General features: G+C 41.1%; 1 protein-coding gene across 1 annotated transcript; it reads left to right on the top strand.

Moving 5' to 3' along the window:
- Nucleotides 1–1,024: 1,024 nt before the first annotated feature.
- On the top strand, nucleotides 1,025–2,719 carry LOC140811134 (uncharacterized). The gene has a single exon (XM_073169007.1). The coding sequence runs from the start codon at nucleotides 1,025–1,027 to the stop codon at nucleotides 2,717–2,719; it is 1,695 nt and encodes a 564-aa protein (XP_073025108.1).
- The last annotated feature ends 9,397 nt before the right edge of the window (nucleotides 2,720–12,116 follow it).

Genomic DNA, 12,116 nt, shown 5'->3' with positions numbered 1-12,116 from the left:
TTCGTTTTGGTTGTGCCATCCTGTTATATCGTATCAGCTGTATGGAGGCCGAGTCAGGAGTGTTATTCAGCACAGCTTGGCATACCTCGCATACTTGGCAGGGCGGTTTAGCTGCATGACGATGTAGCTCCCCTGTGTTGTTGCTCGAGCATTATTCCAGTTGTTATCGTACCTTTTGTTGGCTCCTGTTATCCCGGTTATTTGTTGAGCCTTTCATGCATTGCATACTACATTTTATTATATGATTATGCATGATTTATGTTATTGTTGAACTGTTTCATACCAGAATCCTAACCTTAGTTGTTTACTGGGGGGCTGTTGTGGTTGCTATTGGGCACCATGGTAGATCTCCTGAGTCGTTTTGCAGCATCAGGCCGAGGTTCTGCCTGTGGAGCTCCGGATTGAGGTTGGATTGCTTGGTTCTGTTTAGTGAAGTCTCTCAGTTAGTCTATATGTATGTCTTGAGTTTTTTCAGACTTGTATTGTATTTTATTTGCTGGGGAGATGCCCCGTGTATTTATAGTGTTGTTTGGTTGTTTGAATGATGTTCTGAGTCGATTATGTGGTTTGTATGATCTGGCAAGTATTTGGTAAGTTTTAAATTATGTTTAGTCCTGGCCAGTGCGGCTATAGGTTGTTGACTTTGGTTTTGTTTTAATGACTCTAGTTGGAGTATATTTTGATATAAACTGCTGTTTGAGTTTTCGGGATGTCTTACTTACGGGGAGGTCCTGCCAAAATTTTTCTAGGCCCTAAGATCCGTTTTAAAATATTTTAAACCTTTTTCCGCTGCAGCTTTAAGTCAAACCATTATTTTTTTATCATTAATTGTCATTAGAGTAAATGGGTCTCACATCTTGGTATCAGAACATAAACTGGGATACGCTCGAACTAGAGTCTAGGACACTCGAGTCTTGGCACTAAAATGGTTGTTGCGCCTGTGTATGCTAATTGACAAGATGCTTACGTGATTATAAGATTTGTTTACTTCCATTCTAATGGTTTTGATGTTTTATGATATAGAATGGAGGGAGGTGGAGAAATTCCTGTTGATGAGATTCCTTTAGCTCGTTGTCGAGGTCGTGGACGTGGTAGACCTCGTGTCCGTGTTGTTGATGATACTTTTGTTGAGCAAGCTGCTGATCATCTAGAGCAGCTTAGGATGGATGAGTTAGTTCCGGGTTTCCATTCTATGCATCCTCCTCAATTCAGTGGTTTAGAGGGAGCTGAGAAAGCTGAGTTATGGATTTCTGAGATTGAGAAATTGTTTGATTTGATTGAGTACCCTTCAGAGTGTCAATTGAGATTAGATGTGCATCAGTTGAAAGATCGTGCTAAAATGTGGTGGTCTACTACATTGATGACTTTAGATGTTCAGAGGATTGTTTCATCGTGGGATATATTCAAGCTGAAGTTTAAGGAGAGTTATTTTCCTCCATCATTCTACAGTTCTAAGGCTTCTGAGTTTCATAACCTGAAACACGGCGATATGTCAGTTGCAGAGTATGCAGCTTCTTTTTATGGTATGCTGAGATATGTTCCTCATGTCGCTTCGAGTCAGGTTGCTGTCGTCGAAAGTTTCATTGAAGGATTGAACGATCATCTGCACCCTTTTGTTTTTACCGGTAAGCCACTGAATTATCTTGAAGCAGTGGAAATAGCAAAAAGGGCTGAAGCTAGTCTTAAGAGGAGTGGCAATCGAGTTCCTACCCAACATCATCAGTCAGGGAGGCAACAATTCAGTTCATCTGGTTCTGCATCTCTTCGTCTACGTGGGAAGAAATTTAAGAAGCGTGGTTCTAGTTCTTCGAGTTCAGGGAGTTCAGGGAACCGTGGTGGATATCATTACAGTGGACCTTATTGTGATCACTGTGGAGGCAAGTATTCCAGTAATCAGTGTGTTGGAGTTCAAGGGGTTTGTAATAATTGTGGTCGGCCGGGTCATTTTGCTAGGGTCTGTCCTAGTAAGACGGGGAAATCAGCCCAGGCAGGTAGTGGAGCTCAAAATAATAGAATTCCAGCAACGTCCCATTCTTCCCATCAGCCTAGTCGCCCTTCGCATCAGAGCAGAGGGCAAGGTGGTCAACAGAATCAGTCATCTGTTCATGTATTTGCTTTGACTGAGGATGAGGCTCAGGCAGCTCTAGGTACTGTCATTACTGGTAACTGTACTCTATGTGGTTTTATAGCACGAGTGTTATTTGATACTGGAGCATCTCATTCCTTTGTTTCTCATGCATTCGTTGTTTCGCATGATCTTCGCACCACTAGTATGAATTCCAATCTATCTGTTGCTACTCCGATGGGCAAAATGATTATCACTGATTTTGTGGTGTTCAATGCAGTTTTGTTTCACGATGAAAATGTTCTATATCTGAATCTCATAGTCCTACCTATGCATGACTTTGATTGCATCATTGGTATGGATGTTTTGACTGCAAATCGTGCCACTGTTAACTCTTATCGAGGAATAGTTCGTTTCAGGCCTAGCTTTGCTCCTAAATGGAATTTCTATGGCTGTGGTTCTCAAGCCAAGATTCCTCTAGTTTCTGGCATTGAGATGAATCGATTGTTAGATTCTGGTCATGAAGGTTTTCTGGTTTATGCTGTTGAACTATCGCAGGATGAGCGACGGATTTCTGATATTCCTGTAGTCCGTGAATTTCCTGATGTGTTTCCAGAAGAGATTCCTGGTTTTCCACCCGAACGAGAAGTTTAGTTTAGTATCGAATTAATGCCAGGAACTGAACCCATATCTCGAGAACCATATCGTTTAGCTCCTGTTGAGCTAAAAGAACTGAAAGAACAATTACATGATTTGTTGAGTAAAGGTTATATTCGTCCGAGTTCTTCACCGTGAGGTGCACCAATTTTATTTTTCAAGAAGAAAGATGGAACTATGCCGATGTGTATTGATTATCGGCAACTGAATAAGTTTACTGTCAAGAATAAATATCCACTCCCTAAGATTGATGACGTATTTGATCAGTTGCAAGGTACTTCGGTGTATTCTAAGATTGATCTCCGTTCTGGGTACCATCAAGTGAGAGTTAGACAAGAAGATGTGCCGAAAACAGCTTTTCGCACAAGATACGGAAACTTTGAATTTTTGGTTATGCCTTTTGGTTTGACCAATGCTCCTGCTATGTTTACGGACTTGATGAATCGAGTATTTCCTAAATATCTCGATCGTTTTGTGATTGTATTCATCGATGATATTCTTGTTTATTCCAAGTCCGAGGAAGAGCATGCCAAACACTTGATGATAGTTCTTCGAATTCTTCAAAATAAGTAGTTGTACGCCAAGCTATCCAAGTGTGAGTTTTGGTCAGATAGAGTTGTTTTTCTTGGCCATGTCATATCTCAACATGGTATTTCTGTCGATCCAAGTAAAGTGGAATCAGTTCTGAACTGGGCACGACCGACCAATGTGCCAGAGATTCGTAGTTTCATGGGTTTAGCTGGTTATTACCGGAGATTTATTGAAAATTTCTCAAAGATTGCTAGATCTATCACTCAACTGACTCAGAAAAATCAAAGATTCATTTGGTCTGATGAATGTGAGTCAAGTTTTGTCGAGTTGAAGAAGAGATTGACTTCTGCACTAGTTCTTACCATTCCAAGTGGTTTTGGAGGATTCGTTGTTTGTACCGACGCATCAAATAGAGGATTAGGTTGTGTTCTGATGCAGCATGGCAGAATTGTGGCCTATGGTAGATTGACTTCTGCACTAGTTCTTAACATTCCAAGTGGTTTTGGAGGATTCGTTGTTTGTACCGACGCATCAAATAGAGGATTAGGTTGTGTTCTGATGCAGCATGGCAGAATTGTGGCCTATGGTTCTCGTCAGTTGAAATCGCATGAGTCTAAGTATCCTGTTCATGACTTGGAATTTGCTGCTATCGTTTTTGCTCTCAAGATTTGGAGACATTATTTGTTTGGGGAGCAATTTGTAATCTATTCTGATCACAAAAGATTGAAGTATCTGTTCTCTCAATCAGATCTGAATATGAGACAAAGACGTTGGATGGATCTTTTGAAAGATGATGATTGTGAGATCCAGTATCATCCGGGAAAAGTGAATGTCATTGCCAATGCTTTGAGTCATAAGGTTGTTGATATTATTTTATCCTCGATTCATGTTTCTAAGTTACGAGAGGATATTTGCACTTCTGGGTTGGATTTTCAAATCCAAGGTAATGCTGTTTGTGTATCTCAGATTTCTGTTGAGCCAGAGTTTATTCAGATTGTAAAGTCAGCTCAGAAAACTGATGATCGAGTTCTGAAATCTTATGAGTTAGTATCTCAAGGACACCAATCTGGTTTCTCAATTCACTCAGATGATTCTCTTCGGTTGAATGGTAGATTGGTTGTCCCCGATATTCCTGAATTGCGTATAGCCATCCTTAAAGAAGCTCATTGTACTCGATATAGTATCCACCTAGGAGGCAAGAAAATGTATCATATTCTACGGCCTTAGTTTTGGTGGAAAAATATGAAAAAGGATGTGGCTGAGTTTGTGTCTCGTTGTGTGATCTGTCAGCAAGTCAAAGCGGAACGAAGAGACCTGGAGGATTATTGCATAGCCTTGAGGTTCCTCAGTGGGTGATTGTCGACAGATGATCTAAATCGGCACACTTTATTCCGTAGGAGAGGACATATTCATACAAGAAAATGGCTCGTCTGTATATTGAAAATGTTGTGAGACTTCATGGAGTTCCAGTTGCAATAGTCTCAGATCGTGACCCTAGATTCACATCAAAGTTTTGGACTAGTTTCCAAAAAGAAATGGGTACACGACTTGCGATGAGTATTGCGTACCATTCTCAGACAGATGGTTAGACAGAGCGTACAATCCAGACACTCGAGGATCTACTTCGAGCTGTAGTCATGGATTTTAAAGACAGTTGGCAGGAAGCTTTACCACTAGTAGAATTTTCATATAACAACAGTTTCCAGGTGAGTATTGGTATGGCTCCTTTTGAAGCTTTGTACGGCAGACGATGTCGATCACCTCTTTGTTGGGATGAATTTGAGAAGCAGTTGACTGAACCTGACATTGTTCAGGAAATGCATGATAAAGTCCAGTTGATTCGTCTGAGAATGAAAGCTGCCCAAGATCGGCAAGCTAGTTATCCTAACAGACGTCGTATGTAATGCCCGGAATTTTAATCCCAGTAATCGGTAATTATTGATTTATAATTTGATATGATTACGAAAGGATTAATCGGGACACGAAAATAAGATTACATGTGAAATTCGAGAATTTTGGGCAGAGAGTGTGGCGCTCGGGCGGTTACCGAGCGGTGAATTTTAACCGCCCGAGCGCCAATGTTCAATAGGAAAATGTCTCGGGCAGAAGGTGTGGCGCCCGGGCGGTAGTTTTTGACCGCCCGAGCTCCAAGGGTGCATTCTGAAATGTTTGAGCAGAACCTGCCGCGCTCGAGCGGTAGTTTAGCACCGCTCGAGCGCCGCCTGAAATGAGGGAAATTCTGGGAGAGACACGTACGGATTACATGAAATATATATATGAAACAAGCTTTGTTCTCCTTCATTATTTTCGAGAAAAGAGTTGAGAAACGTCTCTGGAAAGTAGTGGGAAATCCTTACGCCTTTTCTGAGAAATCCGTCCGTCTGATTTTGAATCCGACTTCGATACTGAGTTCCTAGGAACGTAGGCTACAACTGGACGTAAGTTTTGCTACGTTTTGACATGCTTTGAAATTATGCTATTGTCAGAATTGAATAGGATTCATATATGATGTTCTTGACATGTTAGACATCGTAGAATCGAAGTCAGATTAAGAAATAGACTGATTATGGAATTGTTATGAATTTCTGATTATAATCGGTTGATACCGGACAGATTTCAATTGTGGCGGGATTATGAATTGTATGGGATATGAGTTATAGATTGTAACTGTTATCTGGTGAATTGGTATTGACGGGGATATTGAAATTGTACCGTTATACCGTTGATTTTGAATTAAATCCAGATTGATCAGATTGTTATGCAATTGACTAGTATATTGATATGAGATTATTGATATTGTCAGTACCAGACAGATTGTGAGTTCAGGATATCGACTGAGCCAGGAACCGACGAAAGAAAGGTATAAGTCAATGTGGTATTGGGAGATGAACTTGAGTCGGTTTAGACTTGGGTTTCCCTAAATCACATACTTTACTTTTTTGCATTGATATTTGCATTGATTGATTGATATACTTGTTATCTTGATTTTAGACAGCAGGTATTAGACGAGTAGTCTTATGACAGAAGTGTCGTTAGTGGTGGGATCACCACGGGCACATTGCACGATGTCATAAGATGGTGTATTGGCGGATGTGCCAAAGACTGTCACTGGATGTTTGGCTATCGATGTGGATAGGATGGTGGCTTTTTCTATTACTGTTAATCAGTATTGTATCGATGTGGATAGATTAGTAGCTCTTCTATTACTGGTAATCGATGTCATATCGATGTGGATAGAATTAGAGTTGCTTCTATTACTGTTAATCGGTACTATATTGATGTGGATAGAATAATAGCTTCCTCTATTACTGGTAATCGATACCGTATCGATGTGAATAGAACTGGAGTCTTTTCTATTACTGTTGATCGATACCATATCGGCGTGGATAGAACTGGAGTCTTTTCTATTACTGCTAGTCGATATACGCATGCCAACTTCTGGAATCGGGATCCATAGACTAGGATTGAGTCTAGTCTGAATTATGTAGCTACGAGTATTGTTGGGAGTATGGTATTGATTATGTTTCAGATTTGTTACATATGATTGTTACCTGATTACATGCTTTATTTTGTTTATATGATTGCATGTTTCGTTGATTTATACTGGGAGTATATTCTCACCGGTTTATCCGGCTGTTGTCTTGTCTGTATGTGTACTTGACAACAGGTGGGACAGGATCAGGGTCCAGGAGATGAAGAGAGAGATCATGATTAGAGTGGTGGCACCGGACTTGGACTAGAGATATGGTTGAACACTTGATCGTAGTTGTCAAACCCTAGTTTGAATAAATGTTTGTGATACAGGACTTGTATTTTATATACTGATCTGTATATATAGTTTGATTTCACTACGTTCCGAATTTTAAAAAGAAAAATTTTTAGACCCTGTTTTATAATTGATTAATTAGTCCCAAAGATGATTAAGAACTTGATTAGCGTCCGGGTCCCCACAACAGGTGGTATCAGAGCGATAGATCCCTTAGAATGAGTTAGAAGCTAGTGAGCGGGGTAGATTGATTTTCTTTCCTGCTTTTGATTGCTAGCATGATTCCTGTTTTAATATATGCTACCTGAATTATCTGATATTGATATGGTATTGTATATTATTGGAATGGATCAGCTGTAAGATGATCCGAGGAGGATTGAAACTGGTAAGTGGTATTTGGAATTACTAACCTCTTCGATTATCAGATATGCCTCCGAGAAGGATACCAGAACAGGGAAGTACATCGAATCCTCCTATGGATGTGGCCCCTACTCCAATGGAGCAATTGTTGAAAAGATTTCAGTCATTCCATCCACCGACTTTGAAAGGGACGGAGAATTCCGTGGAATGTGAAAGTTGTGTGGACGATATTGAATCGTTGTTCGAATCGTTGGAATATAATGAGGAAAAGAGGGTGAAACTGATCGGACACCAGATGCATGACGTTGCTAAACACTGGTGGAACACGACAAAACGGGCTTTGGAACTACGAGGTACGGCCATTACCTGGAATGTGTTTAAGACTGAATTTTATCTACGGTTCTTTCCAGTTTCATATAGGAAGGACAAGGGAGCCGAGTTTGCAAACTTGAAACAAGGCTAGTTAAACATTGAGGATTATGTGGCTAAGTTCTCTACTCTGCTCCGATTTGCCCCTCATGTGGCTGGGAGTGATGAGGCCGTTGCAGACCAGTTTATAAATGGTCTAAATCCTGACATCTTTACCCTGGTGAATACCGGAAGGCCAAACAATTTCACTGATGCTCTGAATCGAGCTAAGGGAGCTGAAGCCGGATTGATAAGACAGAAAGAGGCTTCGTTTGTGCCTTCAGTACCGAGTTCACAGATGCCTCCACCATTTCCTCGATTTGAAAGTGGTAGTGGAAGTGGGAAGAAAGACTTCCTGAAGGCTAAGGGGAAGAAATTCAAGAAAGCTGGGAGTAGCTCCTCTAGCTCGAGTGGCTCTAGAAAGACTAGTCAGGGCCAGAGTTATACAGGACCATACTGTAGCACCTGTGGAGGGAGGCATTCCACAGAGCAGTGCAGAGGAGTGTTCGGCAACTGCCGCATCTGTAAACAGCATGGACACTTTGCTCGAGTGTGTCCACATAGAGGTGCCCAGGGATCACAGGCAGCTGAGTCGTCTGGATCAGCGGCTCAGACAGGTAGACGACCCTCTGCCGTTCATACTTTTCAGCCAGCATCGTCTACTCTGTCACAGCAGAGGCCAGGAGGGGGCCAGACAGCGAGCCAGCCTCCTAGACAGCAGGCCCGATTGTTTGCTTTGACTGAGGAGCAAGCTCAGGATGCACCTGATGATGTCGTGGTAGGTAACTGTTTTATTTCTGGTTATCCTGCATATGTATTGATTGATACTGGTGCATCCCATACTTTCATATCTGAGCGATTTGCTTTGATGCATTCTTTGCCTATTGATTCTTTAGCTACTGTAGTATCTGTCTCGTCTCCGTTAGGGGCAGGTTTGATATCAGTGAAGTCTGTGAAATTTTGTATACTGCAGTACGATGGGCATATGATTGAGTTAGACTGTATTGTACTTGGGATATCTGACTTTGATTGTATTATTGGTATTGATACATTAACCAAGTACAGAGCTACAGTTGATTGTTTCCAAAAGATAGTTCGATTCAGACCTGAGATGGCTGAGGAGTGGAAATTTTACGGTAAGGGTTCTCGAGCCAGAATTCCTTTGATATCTGCAATAAATATGACACGATTATTGCAGAAAGGAGCGGATGGATTCCTGGTATATTCAGTTGATTTACTGAAGAAGAGTCCATCATTGGCGGATTTGCCAGTGGTGTGCGAATTTGCTGATGTCTTTCCAGACGAGATTCCTGGATTGCCTCCGATTCGAGAGATAGACTTCAGCATTGAATTAATGCCAGGAACACTTCCGATTTCGAGAACTCCTTACAGGATGGCACCGATCGAGTTGAGAGAATTAAAGGAACGGTTGGAGGATTTACTGGCCAAGGGTTACATTAGACCTAGTGTATCTCCTTGGGGTGCTCCAGTATTGTTCGTAAGGAAGAAGGATGGGTCGATGAGACTTTGTATCGACTATCGGCAACTGAACAAGGCAACGGTAAAGAATAAATATCCCTTGCCTGGTATTGATGATCTTTTTGATCAATTGCAAGGTTCATCTGTGTATTCCAAGATTGATCTGAGATCTGGATACCATCAATTGAGAGTCAAGGATTTTGATATCTCAAAGACAGCATTCAGAACCAGGTATGGACACTATGAGTTTATTGTCATGCCATTTGGTTTGATGAATGTACCAGCGGTATTTATGGGATTGATGAACCGCGTATTTCAGAAATACTTGGATGATTTTGTTATTATATTCATTGATGATATCTTGATTTATTCAAAGAATATGATTGAGCATGCTGATCATCTGAGGACTGTGTTGCGAACTTTAAGGGCGGATAAATTATATGCTAAACTGTCGAAATGCGAGTTCTGGTTGAAACAGGTGATATTTCTGGGGCATATCATATCCGGAGACGGGATATCAGTTGATCCCAGTAAGGTTGAAGCCGTGATTTCTTGGCCAAGACCTACATCTGTGCCGGAAATTCGTAGTTTTATGGGTTTAGCAGGGTATTACCGACGTTTTATCCAAGATTTTTCAAGTATTGCCAAGCCTATTACACAGTTGACACAGAAAAATGCTCCGTTTGTTTGGTCAGAAGACTGTGAATCCAGTTTTCTGGAATTGAAAAAGAGATTGACTGTGCGCCTGTGTTGACGATTCCTTCAGGTATTGGTGGCTTTGTCGTTTATTGTGATGCATCTCACCGAGGATTGGGTTGTGTTCTAATGCAGCGAGGGCATGTGATTGCTTATGCCTCGAGACAGCTGAAACCCCATGAAACTCAATACCCAATTCATGATCTTGAATTGACAGCCATAGTCTTTGCATTAAAGATATGGCGACATTATCTGTACGGTGAGAAATTCGAAATCTATTCTGATCACAAAAGCTTGAAATATCTCTTTTCACAATCAGAATTGAATATGAGACAGCGGAGATGGCTGGATTTATTGAAAGACTTTGATTGTGAAATCAAATATTATCCGGGGAAATCCAATGCAGCAGCAGATGCACTGAGTCGAAAGGTATGTTCTCTATCCTTATCGACTATGGGAGTCTCGAGTTTGATTGAAGATTGCTGTTTATCTGGATTAGTATTTGAGACAGATCAGAAACCTATGAGATTATGTGCTATTCAAGCGGAACCAGAGCTGATTTTGAAAATTAAAGCGGCTCAGAAAGGTGATCAGAATATACAAAAGTCGATTGCTATGGTTAGAGCGGGACATCGATCGGAATACCAGGTTCAAAATGGTATTTTGTATGTGAATAATCGTCTTGTTGTGCCGAATGTTTCGGATTTGAGACAGCGAATACTGACAGAAGCGCACAACAGTCGTTTTAGCATTCATCCTGGTGGCAGGAAAATGTATAATGATTTAAAGACACAGTATTGGTGGAAACAAATGAAAGCGGACATTGCTACATTTGTATCAAAGTGTCTCAATTGCCAACAGGTGAAAGCTGAAAGAAAGAAACCAGGAGGATTGTTACAGAGTTTGTCCATTCCTGAATGGAAATGGGATCACATTTTCATGGATTTTGTGACACAGTTACCGAGATCCTCTCGAGGTTGTGATGCAATTTGGGTCGTGATTGATCGATTGACCAAATCTGCATGTTTTATTCCATACAAGATGACGTATAGATATGATCAGATGACCGATATCTATGTCAAGGAAGTGGTTAGATTGCATGGAGTGCCGAAGTCGATTGTTTCAGATCGAGATCCTCGATTTACTTCGCACTTCTGGCAGAGCCTACAACAAGCTCTTGGTACGAAGTTACATCTTAGTACCGCATATCATCCACAGACTGATGGACAGTCAGAGCGTACGATACAGACATTGGAAGATATGCTGAGAGCTGTAGTACTTGATTTTAGTACTAACTGGCAAGATGCATTGCCTCTTTGCGAGTTTTCGTACAACAACAGCTATCAAACGAGTATTGAGATGGCACCATTTGAAGCGTTGTACGGAAAGAAATGTCGATCCCCTCTGTATTGGGATGATATCTCTGAAGTTCCTGAGACTGGACCTGATAGGATCAGAGATATGACTGAGAAAGTAAAGTTAATTCAGAAGAAAATGAAGGCAGCTCAAGATCGACAAGCCAAATATGCCAACCTCAGACGACGACCGTTGGTATTTGAGGCTGGAGACCGAGTATTCCTGAAGATTTCACCTTTCAGAGGAGTTGTCAGATTTGGCAAGAAAGGAAAATTGTCTCCACGATATGTCGGACCCTATGAAATTCTTGAAAAGATAGGAGATCGTGCCTATCGACTTGCCTTGCCGCCTTCATTATCTGGAATACATGATGTTTTTCATGTATCGATGCTGCGGAAGTATCTTCCCGATGATTCTCACGTGATTCAGCCAGACGAGACTGAGCTGGATGAGACATTGAGTTATGTCGAGAAGCCGATCCGGATTATTGATCGTAAAGAAAGACAGCTCAGAACGAAGACGATTCCGTTGGTGAAAGTACAATGGACTCGTCATGGTGTTGAAGAAGCTACGTGGGAGACTGAGTCTGATATGAGACAGGAATTCCCAGCATTTTTTGACTGATGTAAATTTCTATCGCATTCTTTATACAGTTTTGTATATACTCCTTATGGATATGATGAATTGCCTATGATTTCGAGGACGAAATCGTATCTTAGGGGGGGAGAAATGTAATGCCCGGAATTTTAATCCCAGTAATCGGTAATTATTGATTTATAATTTGATATGATTACGAAA

Source organism: Primulina eburnea, chromosome 14 (assembly GCF_022965805.1).
Source record: "Primulina eburnea isolate SZY01 chromosome 14, ASM2296580v1, whole genome shotgun sequence".
In the NCBI taxonomy this organism is placed as follows: domain Eukaryota; kingdom Viridiplantae; phylum Streptophyta; class Magnoliopsida; order Lamiales; family Gesneriaceae; genus Primulina; species Primulina eburnea.
Note: the sequence above shows the minus strand (reverse complement) of the source record. Positions and strands in the feature narration are given on the sequence as shown.